The sequence below is a fragment of the Saprolegnia parasitica genome, assembly GCF_000151545.1.
Source record: "Saprolegnia parasitica CBS 223.65 unplaced genomic scaffold supercont2.69, whole genome shotgun sequence".
Taxonomy (NCBI): Eukaryota; Oomycota; class Saprolegniomycetes; order Saprolegniales; family Saprolegniaceae; genus Saprolegnia; species Saprolegnia parasitica.
Genome location: NW_012156463.1, coordinates 165,175 through 186,081, shown reverse-complemented (window position 1 = coordinate 186,081; position 20,907 = coordinate 165,175). Strand labels below are relative to the sequence as shown.

Here is a 20,907-nt window from a genome sequence, read left to right as displayed (position 1 = left end):
ACAAAAGGCCAGTCGAGGCCCCGCATACAAACAACAAGTGAGATCGGTTGCAACTGCGCGCCCAGCGCCACCTGGCCCTGGCCTCCGTCTGGACGGAACGGTCCACCTTGGGCGACCACCAGCTGGCGCCACCAGCTGGATGAGTCCTTGAGTCCTTGACCAACCGGCCTGCAAGGCTGCGGAGAGCTCTCTGCCTGGCGAGAGTGGTAGGAGCAACTGGAACAAGGAGGATTCGAAGCGCGCTGTTTTCGCTTGGGTGCACCACGTGGGCGTCCCAGATGGGCTGGTCTGGGTCCATCTGGATTTGGCGACACGAGCCACGACGACGTGGTCATCTGACGCTCTCTGCGCCCGAGCAACGCGGGACGGGACGCGAGCGCGTGTGCAGGACGTGATGCAGGGTCGTCGTGGCCCGACCGCGTCGATGCACCACGTACACGAGCATCATGCAGAGGCCATGGCAGCGATCGGCGTGGCTGCCTTCCACGTGTATCTTGTCAGCACGCGAGAGAGCGAGAGTTGTTACGCATGCAGTCATGGGATGCAGTCATCGCTTACTACTTGGAACCAGCCCCGTCCGGAGATGCTGCATCGACATCCACGTGCTACTCTGGGCAACCGCGACACAAGCATCCCACCAAGAGCACTATGTCGCCCTAGGCTCGTCAGCCACGGCAGCAGCGTGGTATCCGACCCAATCCGCACGTCTGTACTGTACCTTAGGTATGGCTCGCATACAAACAACAAGAGTATGCACGCACGCCCGTGCCTAAGCGTCGTGGCGCAAGGCAATCCGCATGTGCTCGTCGACGACGGCAAGGCGCTGCGCCGCGAGAGCGGCGTCGATGCCGTCACCGATCCAGTGCAGGGGCACTTGACGACACGTGGGCGACGCGACGACGTGCGCAATGAGATCTGATTTGCGCTGCCCAGCATCATCTACCGGGAGTCGAAAACATGAGCGGCGTCGGATTGCCGAGGCACGGACGGGCGAGCCGTTGGACTATGATGGGCCACGCCATGGTCTCGAAGCGCAGGAGACAGTACGTATCCTGGTCCGCATCTAGCGTCGCATGCTGTCACGCGAGAAGGGTCGACGAGGTGCTACTACCTTGCAGATACAGCGCGCCGAGGCGGCGCAGAAGTGCAAACGCCTTTCGGAAGCGACCGAGGCGCGTGGACGCGCCCATGTCGGGCACGACGACGACGTCAGCAACCGCGTCCCGGAACCGAATGCTGGACGGCGCATTGTCTACATCAAGAATATCGTGTCCATCAACTGGGAGATGGAAGAGCACCTTGGGCGAGATGCTTGACGATCGCGACGGGCAGCGCGTCGTCGACGTCGGGCGCCTCGACCGGCAACGGCAGACCAAGGAACGCGTGCCGACAGAGCGCTTCGAGAGTGGTTTCGCGCGGCGTTGGTAGCGGCGCCTCGACGTACGGCGCGGGCTAAGAAGACGTGGCGACGGTGATTGTGCACGGTCCCGACGAGGTCGCACCTGGTTGTACACGTGCTGGTACAGCAACTGCGCTTGCGCCCAATGCAGCATTTCCGCGTTCGGGTCGACGGCGACGACGACCTTGGTCGCGTGGAGCTCGACGCGACGTTCCCACGACGGCTTGAGCCGGCCAAAGACATGCACGAGGTCGCCCAGTTGGCACGGCGGCGCGTCGGTTTGCCAATCGACAAAGCACACCTCGCCCGTTCCGTCATCGAGCAGATACTCGGCTATGGTCCATGAAGCGGTGCTTGACGATTGCATGAAGTTACATACTGCGGTCGGTCTTGTGCTGCATGCTCGCGACGACGCCGACGAGCTGGGCGCGCGTGATGATGCGGCCATGGAGGCGGTAGAACATCTCGTCGCTTGTTGGCGCCGGAATCTGCAGCAGGTGGCACGCAAGCACCTTGACATAGCTCTAGCAGAAACGCGCGTCAGGACACGCCCGTCCGAGGCGCGGCAACCCAATTGAGCGGATCCATCGCCAATGAAACCTGTGAAATTCCATGGCCTTTTCGGCAACCTCATGCCATTGAGTTTGAGGAAAGAAGGCCATACCACGTGTAGTAGAAAGGCACCGTTGAAACTCAAAAAAGACTCAAAACGGTGTCTTTGAGATTCGTTGCCATCGGACCATGTCGCACATTGGCCTTGGCATGCGGTTGCTCGCGCGATGGGATACGGCGCGGTTCCCGTGGTCGGCGATGGCCCAGCGGCTGCTACCGGGACTGGCAGCGAACGACGCAGCGACCTTCAAGCCACTTCAGCAGGCCGCCGTGAACCTTGCGCAGCGGGGCTTTAGTCTGTTCCTGCACCTGCCAACCGGCGCGGGCAAGAGCCTCTGCTTCCAACTGCCCGCGCTGCTGCCTGCCGCGAACCGAGTCACGGTCGTCGTGTCGCCGTTGCGGTCGCTCTTGCAAGACCAGCAAGTCACATTGGCGCGCCTCCAGCTCTCGGACCGTGCCTGCTTTCTCTCGCCCAAGAACGTGCCGACGGCGCTCGCGCCCGAGACGCGCTTCTTGTACACGACGCCCGAGATGCTACTCACCAACCCACGAGCCAACGCCCTTGTATTGCGCCTGCTGCACGAAGATCGTCTCGCGCGCATCGTCATTGACGAAGCCCACTGCATTGTCGAGTGGGGCAGCACGTTCCGGCCCGCGTACATGGATTTGGCTCGGTTGTACCGAACGCATCTGCCGCAGATCCCGCTGACGTTTCTCACGGCCACCGCATCCAGCGAGCTCATTGACGCCACCGCGCGCATCTTCCATGTCGCGCCGACGCCGCTGCCAGCACTAAACGCGCCACCGTCGCCGACCTCGATGGTCCTCCTGCAGCACTTGACCGACCGGGTGAATTTGACGCTCCACGTCGTGCCCAAGCCATCCCCCGCACCGCTTCTCGCACTCGACATCCTCCGCCGCGTGCGCCACGAGCCAAGCATCGTGTACGTGCTGTCGCAAAAGGACGCGGAAGCGGTCGCCAAGTCGCTCGTCTCCGTCGGCGCGCGGGCACAGCCGTACCACGCCGGCATGTCGGACGCCGCACGGAAGAGCGTCCAGTACCAGTGGACGAGCGGGAAGATCTCGATCATCTGTGCCACTGTCGCGTTCGGGGTAGGCGTCATCGACCCCTTCTTCGTTGCATGAAAGCCTTGGTAGATGGGCATTGATCGGTCCGATGTTCGGCACGTGGTGCACCACGCGCTGCCGCTGTCGCTGGCGTCGTACATGCAGCAGATTGGCCGTGCAGGTAGTAATACGCTTTCAATCTCGACCGGTAGAATCGTGTGCTCACGCAGATATATGACGGTAGGCCGCGACGGCGCGCCGGCCGTCTGTACGCTCTACTACGACCCGAAAGACGCTTCGCGCGCCGCCTATATTGCGAGCGGCGACGGGTTCGTGGACGCAAGCACGTCGCACGGTCTACGTGACGTCATCGAGTTCATCGAGGAAAGCGGCTGTCGGCGCCAAGTGCTCTACGCCCACTTTGGTCACACACTGGACGAAGCGTGCTGTCAAAACTGCAACTGCGGCGTCTCGGTCGAGCTGCCACAAGAAGCGCACGAGACCGATCGTCGACGCGGCGCCGCATTTCGGTCGAGTGACGCCGCGCGGCAAGGCGCGTACGACCTTGAGCGCCTCTACCACACGCTGCACCAGACGCTCCAGCGACGTCCTGGCTACCGCAAAGCCAACGTCCTCTCGCGCAAGACGATTCAGGTACTAGCTCGAATCGTGGATGCACAAAGACCCCGTACGGTGGTATAGAGTCTTTTGGACCTCCAACCCGAGTGCGCGGACGATCTGCAGCTCGTGCGCGGTCTCAACGACGCACAGAAAGCGTTTGTTGCCGAGCATCTGCATTTATTCCAGACGACGCGAGGGCGAGCGTAGCATCTTTATTGCGCCACATATATACACACACATTTGTCCTATCGCCTTGAGGCGTTTCTTTGCTATGTGGATAGATTGATAGATTGATAGATCGATAGACTGATGATAGATTGACAGACAAGACGCTTGCCACATAGATCGAGACGCTATGGCGACGACGTGGCGACGTAGTATGTATGGAGCTCTTTCCACAAAAGCGGCACGAGGCAGACGATCGAGAGCACGCTGCCAATCTCGAGCAGCGAAAACACTGGCTGCCACGAGCACTCTTGGCCGGACGGCGTCGTGTGGCAGTTGGCGAGGTACCCCACGAGGTACTGCACGATGGCCGCGCCGACACTGCCGGTCCCGTCAATGATACCCGTGACGGTCGCGAGCGCCGCCGTGTTGCCGCGGAGCGTCGGGCACGTGCCGAGGTCGGCAGAGATCGCCGTGCTGATCAAATTGGCCGGCCCGCCGAGGAGAAAGCCCGAGACAAAGAGAAGGATGCCAATGCCATCCTTGGACGCTGCGTGGAACGACGGCAGGAGGCACCTAGACGCGATAAGCATGCGACGGAGGACCGATAAGAAAAGAGAGTCGACGTACGTGACCGAGGCCAGCATCGCGACGATCGTCGGCGTGCGCATGCCCATGCGATCCGTGATGTAGCCGCCGAGGAACCCGCCGAGGATCTGACCGGCGTCGTAGAGCATCTACGAATGCGACGACGACGGGTCATCCATCTATATATTGATCGGAGTCGCGCGCCCACCGAAAAGTAGTCGGCCGTCGAGTCTTCCATCTTGAGCGAGACCGTGAGGTAAAAAGGGAGCCAAAAGAAGAGCGCGTAGTTGACCGACTTGACGCACGCATACGAAAGCGCATAAGGGATTACCTACATAGGATCCTAGAGATGGTAGTACGCCACAGGGACCACTACCCCAGGGATACGCCATGCGCGCCAAAACGAAATGCCCTTGGGCGTCGACTCGTCCTTGAGAAGAAGCTGTTGGCCGTCCTCAACGTCGTCGGACGAGAGCCGCTTGGAGCCTGGCGACGGCTGCAGAAAAAGCCAAATGAGCAGCGTGTGCAGCCCGACGAGAACGCCCGAGGCAATCATGGACGTTCGCCACGCGTCGGTCTTGTTGGGAATGAGGTTGAAGAGTAGTGCAACGACGGCGGTCCCGACGATGTTGCCAAAGCACGCGTTGCCGCTCCAGATACCCATGACCGCTAAGAGAAGAGACGCATGAAGGGCGGAGATGACGAGTCCTTTGCGTACCGCCACGCTCGCGTGCGCTAAACCAGTTGCCCCTAGATTGGCAATGAGCGGCCGCGGGACGAGCGATGGTACGAGGCGTACATGACGGCGACGTTGGACGGCCACCCGATGGACTGGATGAGCCCGTTGAGCGCCCACAGAAACGCGTAAAAGCCGAGCGAGTGGACGTTGGCAAAGGCGGCGACGCCAAAGAGCACCATGATGAGCGCGGTGAGGCCCATGCCACCGGCGAGGAGCTTGCGCAGGTCGTAGCGATCGCCGAGGATGCCACTATACACATATACGTCGCATGCCCAAGAAGCAGTGCAGAAGCGTACCTGACGTAGAGGCCCACTGCGTAGAAGCCCATGAAGAGCGTGTCCATGAGGCCATACATCTTGCCTTGCTCCGACTTGACGTAGAAGATCGAGTCCATCCACTCTTCCTTGCTCATCTCGCCCTTCACGGCCGAGAAGGACTTGCGCGAGACGTGGAACATGACATAGCTGAAGAAGGTAAGGAAGAAGACAGCGGCCTTCTGCCCGCGCGTCGAGGCCATGCGTGCGACTGCTACTGGCGACAGCAAAGGCGAGATGAGGATGCGAAGGTAGATTCCTTGCACCCACGATCTTCGCCATTCGGTTAATCTCGTGTTAACCGGATACGGCTGCCAACCGGCTACGCTTGCTCTTACGGTAGTACGTCCCAAGGCCAACGACCCGCGGTTGAACCGAGGTTGATCGAACGCATCTTCGTAGGTCCTATGCTACGGCGAGGCCCACCGCTCGGGTCCTGGTCCACGCTCCTCCGCCGACGCCAGCGCCGTGGTGTCGCAGCTGTGGTTCACGCTGGCGGCGCGTGATTGGCGGATGCGGCTTACTTCAACTTGTGTCGAAATGTGGCACCGCGTGCCGAAACTACTATTTTAAACGCGGCATGTGCCACATTGGTACCGCCAAAGATACCGAAGCGACAGTTCGTTCCTCGCGAAGCGTCGTGCGTGGCAACTCGATGGCCGCCGACCACCGCGGATCGTCCGTGGCGCTCTCGCAGCTGCCCATGTGGGGCCGGCCCACGACCGATGCGACCGAGAAGCTGGTAGACCATGCGTGGCTGGCTGCGCTAACGACTTGGGCCTCGTAGCGCCCGAGCCAGCTCCTGCACGAGCTCACGTCCAAGAACGCCAAGGGCTCCAAGGGCTCGATCCCGCGCATCATCGAGGTATATCGCACTGCTTGGCATCGATCTGAGACAAGTGATCATCGCATTCGCTGATAGTTTATGAACCTCGAAGACCACTCGTCGCAGAGCTCGTCGACCGTGCCCGTGGACCGCCCGCTGTTTGAGCCGAACCCGGGTGCTATCCTCTTTGACGAGTACATTCCGTTCAATACGCACTACGCCAAGCTCGCTCTGCGCAACAACGACACGGTCGCGCGCCGCATCAAGATCGAGGCGCCCGACTCGCCATTTTTCAAAATCAAAAAGCTGCATGGCGCCGAGCGCGACGGCAAGGTCGCAGCAGGTATCGAAGTGGCGTACACGGTCGAGTTCCTGCCCCAGGAGCGGCGCGAGTATGCGCTCGACCTCATTTGTGTCACCGAGCGCGAAAAATTCGTCGTGCCCGTCCGTGCCCGGGGCACGTTTGCCGCCCTGAGCTTTCCGGACGAAGTCGACTTTGGTCTGTGCCCCGTCAAAATCAAGTGCTCCAAAGTCATGACCGTCCACAACGTCGGCACACGTGGCGCCAAGTTTGTCTTGACGGCCTCGGCGCCGTTCACCGTCTCGCCCCAGACGGTCTACTTGGACATTGGGGCGGCCATCCAAGTCGAAATGGAGTTTCATCCCAAGCACACGAAAGAGCGCGAAGGCGAGCTCGCAATCCAGGACGACAGCGGCCGCGCCTCGTACGTCAAACTCGTTGGCGACGTGACCAATCTCGAAGTATATTTGAGCCACCCGATGGTCGAGCCGACGCCGGCGTATCTCACGCTGAGCTCGCGCAAGCGCATCAAAATCTGCAACGGCAGCGACCACCCGGTCGAGTTTTCCTGGAAAGCCTACGCGGGCGAGAAGAGCGAAGAGACCGAGCGCGCACGGCTCTTGGACGAACTCAAGCGCATGGAAGCGTCCGAAGTCGAGCATCTCGGCGACTGCAGTGACGACGAACGCGTCGATCTCATGGGCATTCTCCACCGCAAGTACAAGAATCTGCGCAAGGCCGTGCTCGACGATCCCATGAATTTCGTGGACGAGTGTTTCTCGCTCGAGCCGGCGAGCGGCAAGATCTGGGCGCACTCGGACGCAGAGATCACCGTGACGTTTGTGCCGCACGTCGCCGCCACGTATGCGGGCACGGCGTTTCTGGACATCTCTGGTCGCGACACGCGCTTGCCGCTGCAGATCCGGGGCCGCGGCATCGGCCCGCAAGCGTGCATTCTCTACGACGACCTCTTTGACTTTGGCGACGTCTTCATCAACGATCCGCAGACCCACGATTTTTCGATTCAAAATCGCGGCGAGATCCCCGCCGAGTTTGCGTTAGTGCCGATTCCGTTGCCGCCTGGCGTCGACATTGCCTTTGCGCCATCGAGCGGCGTCCTGGGCATTGGCGAAACCTCCAAAGTGTACTTGACGTTTGCGTCGGCCGTCCTCGGCGAGATTAGCATCACGTTCAACTTTAAACTCAAGGGCTCGGACGACCTCCTCCGCGTGCGCTTCAAGGCGCATGTGATCCCGCCCATGTTTCACTTTGACGTCGAGACGATCGACTTTGGCATCGTCTCGTATGCGTTCGAGCAGTCGAAAGTCGTGCACCTCATCAATACATCGCGGATCGCGATGACGTATAGCCTCCGCATCCCGCAAGACGGCCTCTACAAGCACCAAGAGTTTGTGCTTTCGCCGTCCCAAGGCACCTTGGCGCCCTTTGGGACGCAAGCGATCCATATCGCGTTTACAAGCGTCAACGTCAAGCGCTACGAGTACTTTTTGGTCGTGAGCGTCCAAGGCGTCGGCTCGGACCTCCTCAACATTCCCGTCCTCGCGCAGTGCTTTGTACCTGAAGTCCACGTTCTCAAACCCGACTTGGTGTACGGCGACTGCTACCTCCGGTATCCGCACGTGCAGACACTTCATTTGATCAACACCAACATGCACCTGCCCGCCAAGTATGAAATCGTAGCCCAAGACGACCACTCGAAAGTGGTCGCTGTCTTCTCGGGCGACAAGCCCAGTGGCGATATTGACGCCAACTCGACGCTCGCGATAGATATCGCCTTGGTCTGCGAAAAGCTCGGCAGCATCCGCCTGCCGCTGTACGTGCGCATTGCGGGCTCGATTGATTTGCCTCTCTCGGTGACCATCGTGGCCATGGGCCGAGGGCCGAGTGTAGAGTTGGACGCGGAAGCGCTCGCGTGGGGACCTGTCTCGTGCCTCGTAGACCACCCCAAGAGCCTTCGTTTGACCAATACGAGCTTGATTCCGGCGCCGTTCAAGACCTTTATACGCAACGCGCGGTCGAAATTTACCGTCGACCAAAAGGAATATACGCTATCGCCTGGCGAGACGATCGTGATGAACATCGTCGCCAACCTCGACGACACGATCGTCTTCAAGGAGCAGCTGCACATTCTCGTGACGGAAGGCCACAATATCGTGATCCCGCTCTCGGCCAAGGGCACGGGCACGACCATGTGGTCCCAAAGCGACATGAAGCTCATTGACTTTCAGTTTCAGATGACCAACAAGCAGTGCGAGTGGAGCTGTACGCTAGAAACAAAGGCAAGCGCGGCCAAATGCTCGTGTGGGTCAACAAAACGATCCGGCAGCAGCAACTCGAGCTGCTCCAGAAAGCCAAGACACTTCAAAAGACGTCGAGCAAGGCCAGCACCAAGTCGATCGACGTCGGCGACGACGTGACGCCGATCTTCTCGGTGTTTCCAGCGTCGATTGAGCTCAAGCCGCGCACCGCGTGCACATTCTACTTTCGAGGCTTCTCGGCGTCGCCCGGAGTCATGCGCGAAGAGCTCATTTGTGAGACGCGCATCGGCCAAGAGAAGAATGCCAAGGTGGCGTTCGCGACCGAAATTGTGGCGCAATTTATCAACCCCAAGATCGAAGCGTCGTTGCCGATGGGGCTGGACTTTGCCTACATTTACGCCGACGGCGTCTCGATGGAGACACAGTCGCAAGCGCTCAAGCTGCGCAACGTGTGCGAGCTCCCGCTTTCGTTTGTGCTGCGGACCCAAGTGCCGTTTGCCGTCGACACGTGGGAAGCGCTCTTGGAACCGAACGAAGCGCTCGACCTCAACGTCGAGTTTTACCCGGGGTACAAGGATGACCATTTGAGCCGCATCATCAACGGCAAGCTCGTGCTCAGCTACACGGGGCACCCGCAGCGCGACAGCTTGGATCTACGCGGTGAAATCGGATTTCCGAATTTAGAGTTTGAGTACTCGCGCATCGACTTCGGGTGCATTTTGAACGACACGCAAAAGTCCATGCACGTCAAAGTCACCAACGTCTCCAAAGTCCCGACGTCGTTCCACTGGGTCTTTATCGAAGACGAGAAGGAAGCGCGGGCGGCCGCGACGGTCAAGCGGCCGTACATTCCCGTGAACCAAGTATTTGACATTCTGCCCATCCGCGGCAACTTGCAGCCGGGCGAAGTCGAGGTTGTCGAATTTATCTTTTATGGCCACGCGAACCGTAAGTTCAAGAGCCTCGTCGCGTGCGAAGTCAACGGCGGCCCCGAGTACGAGCTCACGCTGGCCGGCGAAGCGTCGTCGGTGACATACCGCCTCGATCGGCCGTACTTGGATTTCGGCCCCGTCATCTACAACAAGACCGAAGACCGCGAGTTTGCGATCCACAACCTCGGCAAGGTCGCGTTTGCCTTTAACGTGTCGCTCGAGAAACTGTCGCGGGCCGGCGTCATCGACGTGTCGCCTGTGTCCGGACGCATCTTTGCCAACGACAAGCAGCGCATCTCAGTCCGGTTCAAGCCCGGCATTCCGGACACGCTCGTCGAGAGCATTTGGCTCGAGATTGCACACTTCCCGCCCGTCGAGTTTAAGCTCTACTGCCGCGGCATCTTTGCATCCCTGAGTGTCAACCTGCCGCGCGGCAAGACGCACCCCAACTGCGCGATCGAAAACGTGCAGCCAAAGTGGCGCGACGTGCTCAAAGGCGCCAAATACAACATGGAGCACCCGCGCACCTCGTCGCTGCCACCAACGACCGCCGTGACGTGCGAGGCCGCAACGCTCGGCTTGGCGCGGCCCAATTCGCGCGCACCAGTCGCGCAGCCCAAGCTCAACAAGGACGGGATCCCCATGACGGCCGTCTCGACCGAGCGAACGTCACGGACGACGGCGCGGATGACGACGCGCAACAACGTGGCGCCAATCACCAACGCGACCGCACGGAGCCAGAAATCGCCCATCAAGCACTCGGCGTCGGGCGACTCGTTGGATGTGCTCACGCGCGGCCAGCACTACGACTCGGTGGACGTGGACACGGAAGCATGTCGCATGCTCTTTGTCAAGTACCTCTTGACGACGATCCACGAAGAGGCGCCGACCGACTCGCCTCGGGACGAAATGAACAACAACAACAACAGCGCGACGAGCCACCACGGCAGCACGGGTGGGACTCTCATCCGTCTCGGCAGCAGCAACAACGGCAACAATCCGGCATCGATCGAGCAAGTGACAGTGCCCAAGCTGAGCATCCATCCATCCGGGCCCACGGACCGCACCAAAGTCAAGTCGTTTACCAAGACGCTGCCGCTCAACGACGGCGACGGCGACGGGAGCGAGTCCCCGACCAAGGCGCTCCAAGGCTTTCTACTCGCGCAGTATATACTCGACTTTGGCAACGTTGTCACTGGCACGCATCGCGTCAAGAAGTTTGTCGTGACCAACACGGGCCATGTGCCCGCCTCGTTCCAAGTGGACAAGAACCTTGCGCTCAGCCGCGGGTTTGCGATCGACCCGGAGCGGGTGGTGCGCTTACCGGAAAAGAAGGGCGTCGAATTCAACGTGACGTTTACCGCGCGCAAGAACGGCCGGCATGGGCCCCACGGCGTCAACTTGCTCCTGGATGTCAAGAATGGCCCGCCGAGCTTGGTGACGTTCAAGGCCAACGTGACGGTGCCGGACCTTGTTCTCTTGGCCGACAACCTCGACTTTGGCAAGGTCGTTGTCGGGCGGTCCCATGTCGTCCACTCGCAGTTCTTCAACAACTCGCCGGTGGTCGTCGAGTGGGCGCTCAAGAAACCCATGGGGTCGGCCCGCGATGTCGGGTACTTTCGTATGGAGCCGACCGGTGGGCTCCTGCATCCTGGCACACGATGCAACATCAAGGTCGAGTTTATGCCGCTCGAAGGACGGCTGTACCATGTCAAGGTGCCAGTCAAGATCTCTTCGAATCCCAAGACGCGCTCGATCACGTGCCAAGGCGAAGGCTCGGAGCTTCGGGTCTCGTTCGACCCGCCCATGGCCGAGCTCGGACCCGTCCTGCCGTGTTCGCCGCCGATCGAGCGCATCGTGACCATGCGCAACGAGTCAGACCACGCGGTTGAAGTCTACTCGCTCGACTTTGATACGCAGTTCAAGACCGAAGAAGACATACTACGGGACGCGTCAGGGTACGGCGACGACGACTACCTCCGCCTTCCACTGCGACTGCCGGGCACGGGCTTGCCAGAGCATATTTTGGTCGAGTTCAACGAGCGCCACCACGAAGCGCCTCAGCCCGTGGAAGCCGTGACGAGCGCCGAGGCAGAGATCGATGAAGAGGACACGCGGTCGCTCCGCGCCAAGGACAAAGCCGTCGACTACATCTTCCTCGGGCCACCGCTCTGTGGCAAGACCACGCAGGCCAAGCTCATGGGCGAGAAGGAGCACTTGGTCGTCTGGACATTTGACGACGCCGTCGCGCTCTGTGCAAAAGACGAGTCGGACATTGGGAAGCGTGTGCGCAAAGCGTTGGATTTACCTCCTCTGGCATGGGATTTGATCAAACCGACGACGCCCGACGAGCCCGAGGCGGCGCACGACAAGAAGGGCAAGAAGGACGGCAAGAAGAACAAAGCCGAGGTCGAGGAGGTCAAGGACGAGCCGCCGCCCATGCCACCGGCGCCCGAGCCGTCGCCGCGCGAAGAAATGGGGCTCGATCTGCTCGAGTGGGTGCTGCAGTGGCGTCTCGCGCAGCCCGATTTTGCCAACGGAAGTGTTCTGGATGGCTGGTCCACGCAGTATGGTGCGTACGGTCCGTCGCTTCTCCACGTTGTCGCCAACGTTCTCGGCGGCGCGACCATCATCCTACTCGGTATGAACGAAGACATTTACGAAGCCCACATCCTCGCGTGCATCAAACACGTCGACGAGGAGATGGACATGCTCGAGCGTTCGCTTGATATGATGCAAATGGTGCCCGAAGAGCCGCCTGTCGACGCACCCGAGCCGATCGAGATGCCCGAAGAGAAGGAAGAAATGCGACCGGCGAGCCGCACACGCTTGAAAACGAGCTCCAGCTCCGACACCGTCGTGGTCGAGCCACCGGTCGTTGTCGCCGAGCTGCCACCGCCGACGCCCGAGGCAGCCATCGACCCGGTGCAAGCCGAGCAAGAGCTGCACACGTACCGTCTCCTCTCGGAGCGCCTGCACGCGTACCTCGACTTGGAGCTCTACGACAAGTACTGCCAAGAACTGGTCGCACAGAAAAAAGAGTGGGAGGCGCTGCTTTTACACTTGCCGGAGGCGCCGGTCGCCGTGCCCGAGGCGCCAGCTCCCAGCAGCGACTCACCCGACGGGGCGTCGAGCGATCGTAGCTCCATCGACGAACACCCGTCCACATCGACCGATATCCAAGACGACGAAGCGGACATGCCGTCGATGGCGGCCGACTACCCCGAGCAGGTCGCCGACGACGTCGCCGAGGCGCCCGACCACGTGGTCCTGCGAAAGCCGCGGCGGGTCCTCGCGCTCCATGACGTCAACCTCAACGAAGTGGGGCCGCCACTGCTCTTGCACGGTCTCGTGTTTGCGTCAATCGAAAAGTACCTGCGCGAGCTCGCGTCGAGCAAGCTCGTGATGCCGGCGCCGATGACGTACCAGCTCGTGAAGCGGCCGTACTTTCGAAGCCAGCGCAAGCCCGTGCCGCGCTTCAGCCTCGCGCCGCCGAGTGTGAGTCGTTGGATTCTGCCGCCGCACGCCGAGACGTCGTTCCGCGTCCTCTTCGCGTCGGCCGATGTCGGTACGTTTGATAGCACGCTCGGGTTTGAGATCCTCGGAAGCAAGCGCGAGGTGAGTCTCTTCTGCCGCGGCGTGTGCGCCGTGCCGTGTATCAACGCGGACCCGCGCAACGTCTTTATGAGCCGCGCCAAGCACAAGGCGGACGGCGCCCTCGTCCACAAGAAATTTGTCCTGTCGAGCGGTGTCTACGAATTTGGACCGCTTCTGCTTGGAAAAGCCAAGGATCTCCGACTCGAACCCATGCCCTCGGACGTCTACAAGGCGACGCGCAAGACGAACGCCGAGGTGTTTCGCATCTCCAACCCGAGTCGGTTCCGCGCCCACTTGCATTTCTTTTTTGAGAAGCAGCCGCCGCCGGACGGCGACACCACCAGCGACGCGGCGTCGGACAATAACGCGACCTTCCTCGTCGAGCCCAATGCGATCGAGATCGCGGAAGGCGACACGGCCGAAGTTCTCGTGTGGGCCTTCCCGGCCAAGAAAGGGCTCGTAGAAGACACGCTCGTGTGCTGCATCGCCGACAACCCAGAGCCGGTGACGTTTCCGATCGCTTGCATCGGGTGCTCGCCCTTGATCGCGCTCTCGGGGCCATGGACCGACGACGCCAAGCTCATCGATTTCGAGCGGCTCTTGCTCAATCGCCAGGAAGACAAGACGTGGAGTCTTCGCAACGCGTGCGAGCTTCCGATCACGTGGCGCCTCGTGCTCGATGTGCCAGCCGAGTTTGAAGTCGTGCCCCGCGACGGCGTGCTCAAGCCGGGCCAATCGCAAACCATCGTTGTTCACTTTAGCGCGGCGACCGAAGGCCTCTTTGACCTAACGCTTCCTATCGAATACGCCGACGTCGAGGGCGGGCTTGTCGCAAGCAACCCGCAGCTGCGCCGCGATAGCATCAAGGTCACCGCCGAAGCGTACAAGATTGACGTGTGCTCGTTTGACGAAGAGTCGCCCGACCAAGCGACGGAGAGCCTCAACGGTGTCTTGGATTTCGGACTCCTCCGCGTGAGCGATTTGCCGACAAAGTCTTTTTCGCTTCGAAACCGCGGCAAGTACGATATCCGAGTGATGCTCTCGGTCAAGCGCAACAAGGATTGGTTCAAGATCGACCCGATCGACGCGACGATTGCGCCCGGCAAGAGCCAGAAAATTGACGTGACGTTTCTGTCGAGCGCGTCGGGCGAGGTCGTGCTCCGTGACTGCAAGGACATCAAGTGCGTCATCTTGGAGCAAACGACCGGTGAAGTATTCAACGAGTTTCCGATCTTGCTGCACGCGCGCGCAGTGTACTCCAAGTTTCGACTCCAACCCGCGCGCGGCCTCAGCTTTGGCTCGTTGCGCTTCAACGAAGAGAAGAAGGCCAAGCGCCTCGAGCTCCGCAACGACGGTGAGTTCGCCTTCAAGTTTCGCTTCAAAACAACGGACGACGACGCAACGAGCAGTGGCGACGAGACCAAGCCGTTAGTGCTCGGTCAGTTTTCAATTGTGCCGGCCGGCGGCAGCTTGGACCCCGGGCGCATCGTCGCGATCGATGTGGGCTTTCAGCCCCATGGCGCAGCTCTCTTTCGCGAAAACGTCCGACTGGATGTGTCGGGGCGGGACCCGTACAATGAGAACGAGACGGCGATGCTGCAGTACGAGATGACGGGGGAGAGCTGCTACCCGGGCATCAACACGAGCGACATGGAGAGCATCTTTGAAGAGCAGGCTGTTGTCCAGACTTTTGGCTCGGGGCACACGCACTGCTTGGAGCGCAACCAGCCCATGTTTGCCGAGACCGAGCGGATTTTGACTTTAGTGCTGTCTTGGTCGGCAAGAACATTGTCGAGCGGTTCAAGATTTCGAATCCGACCAAGGTGCTCGCAACCGTTCGGTTTAGCATCAAGGCGCCCACCGAGTCGAAAGATGAGTCGGGCGTCGGCATGTTTACGGTGCAACCGACCGTGTGGGACATTCCTCCGCACGAACACCGGTACGTGAACGTCCACTTTAAGCCCACGAGCATCACGACGTACCACGCGCTCTTTGCCGCGGTCGTCGACGACGGCGCCGACCCGAGTTCGAACGTCCTGCAGTTTGACATGCGGGGCGAAGGCACGATGCCGTGCATCACGATTGAGAAGCCGACAACGCGCGACGGCAACGTGCTGAGCCTTGCGTTTGGCAAGCAGCGGGTCGGGAAAGGCCGGGAGCTGCCGCTCGTCCTTCGCAACGACGGCCTCGTGCCGTCGACGGTGCTCTTTTCGATGCCCTCGAGCACCAATTTCACCTTGCTCGAGGCCGCGGCGACGACGACCGGTCTCGTGTTGCCGCCCAAGAAGACGCACACCGTGTCCGTGCTCTTCAAGCCCATGAAAGCCCATGACGACATGTGCAGCGTGCAGCTCAAGCTCAGCGTGCAGTACAATCCATTCGAAGACACGATCGTCAAGCTCAGCGGCCAAGGCTACAAGGAGCTCGTGACCTTGGACGGGCTCCTCGACGATGACCGTGTCGTCTTCAACGACGTCGACTTCAAGTGTGCGACGACATCGACGGTGCGCTTTGGCCTCCGCAACCAGTCGTCGACGCACGTCGTGCGCTTTGGATTTGGCGCGCACCCGCTGCTCCGGTTCGTGCCGGCGACCGGCCATCTGTACCCCGGGGCCCACGCGAGCATCCTCGCGACATTTGCACCGCCGGCGGGCGGCGCGACGGTCCTCGACCATGAAAAGATCCCGATCACGCTGCGTCGCATCAAACCGGCGGTCGAGGCGCCGTGGGACGACACCATGTCGACGCTGTCGTTTGTCGAGGCCGATGCCACGTCCTCGAACGTCATCGAGCCCGCTTTTGAGGTGCTGGACCCGCCGCTTCCGCCGCTCACGGCGCTCGTGTGTGCGGTGGCCGACACCTTGCGCTACAGCTGCGAGACGACCGAGATCGCGTTCAAGAAGACCTTTATGTTTCAAGCGTGCACGACCAAGTTTCGCGTTAAAAACGACAGCAAAGTGCGCCTGCCGATCACGTGGACGTGGAGCCAAGAGTTTCTCGAGCTGCCCGACGTCACGTCGGCGTCGATGGATACGCCGTGTCCGTTTAGCATCGAGCCCGACGCCGGCGAAATATGTGCCGACGACACGCAGGACTTTTTAGTGCGCTTCGCGCCCATTGAAGTCGCCCAGTACGTCTACCGGCTCGAGGGGCACCTCAAGAACGGCGACGGCATTCGCATTCGCGTGTCTGGCGCGTCGCTTCGGCCCGTGTGCCACGTCGACGTCGAGCCAAGCGACTATGCGCAGCGGCGGTCGCTGGCGATGATAGGGCCCGGCGGCGAGCTCGGGCCCTTGGACCCAAGTGTCCGCGTCGTCGAAATGGAGTCGCTCGGCATTCGCGTCCGCAACACGCGCCGCTTCTACGTCATCAACCCGACCAACGTCTCGTATGAGTTTGCGTGGGTGCCGGACGGACCGCATGTGAACCCGGCGTTTCGCTGTGCGACGCCGAAAGGGCTCATGCTCTCGGGGAAGCGCTGCGAGATGGTCTTTGAGTTTACGCCAACCCAAATGGAGCTCCAAGAGATGTTTTGGCGCCTCAAGATCGACCAGTTTGGCGTCGACCAACTCTTCCTCTTCGTGGGGACGACGACCGAGCCACGTGTGCTCTTTGACCGCGGCAGCGTCAACTTTGCCACGCTCCTCGTTGGGTCCAAAGCGTCGCAAACCATCTACTTGACCAACCAAGAGCATTTGCCCTTCAACTTTGCCTTTGAGAAAGTGCACTTTGGCGGCGAAAAGCCCGTGCTCGTTCTCACGCCGCTCTCGGGTGTCGTGCCGCCCCACGGCCGGACCGCGATCGACGTCGAGTTTGCGCCTACGGAAGAAAAGCTCTACAACTTCAACCTTGGCTGCACCATCAAGCGCAAGCCGTCGCGGCTCTCGCTCAACGTCAAGGGCGAAGGGTACGCGATCCACGACCACGTGGTCGTCCACGACGACACGGCCGCCGGCCTGCTCCTCGACGCGATCGAGCCGTCGTCGTCGACGTCCATCGACTTTGGCACGGTCCGCGTGCATGAAAAAGCCCGGCGCAGCATCGTGCTCTCGAACGCCGGCAAGTTCAACTTTGAGTTTACGTTTGCGTGGTCGTCGGCCAAACATCCGATGCTGACGCTCGAGCCGAGCAACGGGACGGTCCGGAAGAACGACAAGGTGGTCTGCCACCTCACGTTTGCGCCCTCGAAGGAGACGTCGCTCGACGGCCAGCGCATTATTTGCACGACCGCCGGCTCGCGCGAGTATGCGTTCCCGATCCACGGCAACGCGGTGCCGCCCGCAGTCGACTTTTCGTTCACCGCGCACGACTTTGGTCCGTGCTTCATCGCCGAGCCGGACGCGGCGCCAATGGTCGAGACCATGACCTTGCGCATCACGAATATGGACCACGAAATGGACATTAGCGTCGACTGCAGCTATGAGAAGCGGCCGTTCCTGCACGTCGCCGTCCAGCCCACCGTGCTCGGCCCCCACGAGACGCTCGACGTCCCGATGGCGTTTACCGCGCGACACGAAGGCCCGTACGAAGAGGTGGTGCCATTTACGATCAACGGCAACACGACCATCAACGTCGTCTTGCGTGGCGAAGGCATTTTCCCGAAAATTGAGCTCGCGATGGCGGCGTCGGTGGTGCATTTCGGGACGCTGCAGATCGGACAGAGCGTGAGCCGCATGCTCAAGCTCGTGAACCGCGCCAAGCGCAAGACGCCGCTCGCCCTTCTTGCGAGCCACATGCACGACATTGGCCTGAGCATCTTTCCGCAAACCGGCATTTGGATCAAGCCGCGCGAGTCGCTCGATGTCGAACTGCGCTTTGCACCGCCGCGGCGCGTCACGCCGTTCGAAGAAGAGCTCTTTGTGGACGTGTGCGGGACAAAGAAGAAACTCGTGACGCTGACGGGGGCGTGCCAGGGCATGGACGTGCAGTTTGAGACGGAGAACCTCAGCTTTGGACCTGTCGTGCTCGGGTCGCAGCTCGTGCGGCGGCTCCTGCTGCAGAACCGAGGCGACCTCGTGGCCAAGTTTCAGTGGGACCTCAAGCGGCTCGGGCCCGACTTTAGCATAGCGCCGAGCGAAGGTGTCGTGCTACCGAATCAAGACAAGTCGTTTGAGATTACGTTCCGGCCGCTCAAGATCAACGACGATATTCGGCTCGAGAAGATTTTGTGTGCGATTGACGGCGGCGATTTCCTCACCATGACGCTGACAGGGTCGTGCGTTGGCCAGCTCGAGACGTCGATCAAAGAGCTCGTGTTTGAGTCCCGCGTCCGGCGGGAAGTCGCAAAGGAAATCTCGATTGAAAACAAGACGGCCAGCCCGTGGAACTTGATTCCAATCGTGCAGGGCGAGCACTGGCGTTGCGCCGAGAACGTGGCGGTGCCCGCCAACGGCAAAGCCGCCGTCCAGCTCTACTACATGCCGTTGAGCATGACGCAATTTGGCGAGGCATCGAACGACCGCCCCAAGACGCACAAGGGCTCGCTCTTCCTCGCGATTCCAGACGGGAGCGCGCTCTCGTACACCTTGGTGGGTACTGCAACCGAGCCGGACGCACTCGACACGCTCAGCTTCAAGACGCCGGCCAAAGCGTCGCTGGCGATCAAATTGCCCTTGGTCAATTGGCTCAAAAAGAGAGCCCAAGCGTTTTACGTCACGATTGACAACGTGACGCAGTGCGCGTCGACGTTCGTCCAGGGCGCCGACACGATCACGGTGCCACCGAATGCGACGCGCGAGTATGGACTCAAGGCCTTCGCGTACCTCGAAGGCATGAACGAGCTCAAGGTCACGTTCACCAACAAGGAGAGCGGCGAGTATGTGTACTTCGACCTGCGCGTCGACGTCACGCCCCCGGGTATCGTCGAGACGCTCTCGTTCCACGCGCCCGTGCGCCAGAGCATCAAGAAGCTCATTACGATCGAGAACCCGTTCCCGCCATCCCGCACGATCACGTTCGACGACAAGAGCTTCTGGAGCTGCTCGTCACCGAGCGTCCGCGTCCGGCGCGTCGGCGAAATGACGGGCCGGTCCGAAGGGTCGTTCGAGGTCGAGTATCGGCCGCTACTGCACACGTCCGAGGCGATCGAGGCAACGCTCACGCTGCGAAGCCCGCAGCTCGGCGAGTACCCGTACAAGCTGTCGCTGGCCACGTCCCCGGCGGGCATTGAAAAGATCTTGCACTTTACGGTGCCCCTGGGAGCGAGCCAGACGCAGGCGTTCCGCTTCACAACGTATGGGTCCAAGCCCATGGACTTCAAGTGCAGCGTGCAGCAACCCACGTTCTTCAACGTCGCGCCACAGCTCAAGACGGACGCGACGAATTGGGACGGCAGTGAGCAGACGGTCGTCGTCAAGTTCGAGCCCGAGGCGCTCGGCGACATTCGCGACACGCTGATGGTGGCGTCGGACGCGGGTGGCGAGTACAAGTGCACGCTGCTCGGGCAGTCGGTCCCGCCCGTGCCCCAGGGCCCGTTTGTGTTTTCGACGACCCAAGACATTGAGTTCAAGAACGTCTTTAACGCGCCGCGCGAGTTTGCCTTTGCAATCGACGGCGCCGGCTTCACGGTGAACGCGGCGACGGTCACGATCGCTGCCAAGTCGGCCAAGGTCGTCACGATCAAGAACGTCGACACGAGCGCGCGCGCGGCGCCGGTGACCGGGAAGCTCCTCGTCACGTGTCCGAGCCTGCCCGAGCTGCCGCCATGGGTCTTTTACCTCGAGGGCGAGAGCCGAGGAAGCTAGTATTTGTACATAAATAGGAATCCAAAGGCGTCTATTATAGTAGGTACAGTATCATGGTCGAGGGGTTTATCGGTCGTGCTTGGCGACGAAGAGGACACCGTTCTTGAACCGGCCTTGGGTCGCCATCGTGCCAGCGTCGCCGCGCTTCTTGGGCACCTTGGCGGTCGTCTTCTTCTTGCCCGTGACGATGCCCGACGCCTTGACGAGCTCTTCATGCTTCTCTTCGCGCTTCTTGGCCGCCTTGCGCATCGCCATGAGCTGGTTGTACGGCCGCTTCTGCTCCTTGGGCGCCTTCCCGCCGAGCGCCACGATGCGCTCGATCTCGAGCTTCTTGCGCTCCTTGCCCGTTGCATGCGTCGCGCCTACAGCAGCAGGATTATCAAGCATGGATGAATGGATGCAAATAGCGCACCAAAGGACTTGACCGAGTCCAAGGTCTCGCGGAACTGCTTGGCGACCTCTTCGGCGCGGCTCAGCGGCTCGTTCGCGCCGGCCTTGCGCGGGCGGCCATCGTCGTGGCGCGGTCGGCGGACGTCGGTCACGGGGCACTCAAACACCTGGACGACCCGGGGCTTCCCATCCGACTTCTTGAACGCGGGCAGCATCGTCTTGCAAGCTCGCTCCTGTTTGACTGGATCCAATCCGCGGCCACTCCTTTCAGGGCCCCCCTCCCTGCTTTTGGAGAGGGGGTGGTACCCTTTTAAAAAATAGATGCCATTTTTA

General features: G+C 60.9%; 5 protein-coding genes across 5 annotated transcripts; 2 read left to right on the top strand and 3 right to left on the bottom strand.

Moving 5' to 3' along the window:
* Window positions 1-1,079: 1,079 nt before the first annotated feature.
* SPRG_10011 (hypothetical protein) lies at window positions 1,080-1,992 on the bottom strand (the record flags this gene model as incomplete). Its single annotated transcript, XM_012350764.1, has 5 exons — window positions 1,970-1,992; window positions 1,779-1,923; window positions 1,503-1,732; window positions 1,299-1,452; window positions 1,080-1,252 (listed from the first exon to the last, which is right to left on the bottom strand). The coding sequence occupies exons 1-5, from the start codon at window positions 1,985-1,987 to the stop codon at window positions 1,080-1,082; spliced, it is 720 nt and encodes a 239-aa protein (XP_012206154.1). The 5' UTR covers window positions 1,988-1,992.
* Window positions 1,993-2,140: 148 nt separating this feature from the next.
* Window positions 2,141-3,907, top strand: SPRG_10010 (hypothetical protein; the record flags this gene model as incomplete). Its single annotated transcript, XM_012350763.1, has 4 exons — window positions 2,141-3,124; window positions 3,170-3,260; window positions 3,324-3,733; window positions 3,782-3,907. The coding sequence occupies 4 exons, from the start codon at window positions 2,141-2,143 to the stop codon at window positions 3,905-3,907; spliced, it is 1,611 nt and encodes a 536-aa protein (XP_012206153.1).
* A 35-nt stretch (window positions 3,908-3,942) lies between these two features.
* On the bottom strand, window positions 3,943-5,709 carry SPRG_10009 (hypothetical protein; the record flags this gene model as incomplete). Its single annotated transcript, XM_012350762.1, has 7 exons — window positions 3,943-4,441; window positions 4,496-4,602; window positions 4,662-4,784; window positions 4,830-5,122; window positions 5,172-5,203; window positions 5,253-5,441; window positions 5,489-5,709. The coding sequence occupies 7 exons, from the start codon at window positions 5,707-5,709 to the stop codon at window positions 4,054-4,056; spliced, it is 1,353 nt and encodes a 450-aa protein (XP_012206152.1). The 3' UTR covers window positions 3,943-4,053.
* A 452-nt stretch (window positions 5,710-6,161) lies between these two features.
* On the top strand, window positions 6,162-20,184 carry SPRG_10008 (hypothetical protein; the record flags this gene model as incomplete). Its single annotated transcript, XM_012350761.1, has 5 exons — window positions 6,162-6,248; window positions 6,294-6,371; window positions 6,429-8,902; window positions 8,926-15,174; window positions 15,207-20,184. 5 exons carry the CDS (start codon window positions 6,162-6,164, stop codon window positions 20,182-20,184), a joined length of 13,866 nt encoding a protein of 4,621 aa, XP_012206151.1.
* Window positions 20,185-20,199: 15 nt separating this feature from the next.
* On the bottom strand, window positions 20,200-20,817 carry SPRG_10007 (hypothetical protein). The gene is made up of 2 exons (XM_012350760.1): window positions 20,597-20,817; window positions 20,200-20,546 (listed from the first exon to the last, which is right to left on the bottom strand). The coding sequence occupies exons 1-2, from the start codon at window positions 20,787-20,789 to the stop codon at window positions 20,251-20,253; spliced, it is 489 nt and encodes a 162-aa protein (XP_012206150.1). The 5' UTR covers window positions 20,790-20,817; the 3' UTR covers window positions 20,200-20,250.
* Between the last annotated feature and the right edge of the window lie 90 nt (window positions 20,818-20,907).

Excerpts from the sequence above, each read along its gene's own strand:
- SPRG_10007 (XM_012350760.1), bottom strand. The coding sequence starts at position 20,789 with ATGCTGCCCGCGTTCAAGAAGTCGGATGGGAAGCCCCGGGTCGTCCAG. Across the intron at positions 20,547-20,596 it reads GGACTCGGTCAAGTCCTTTG|GCGCGACGCATGCAACGGGC; the intron begins GTGCGCTATTTG and ends CTGCTGCTGTAG.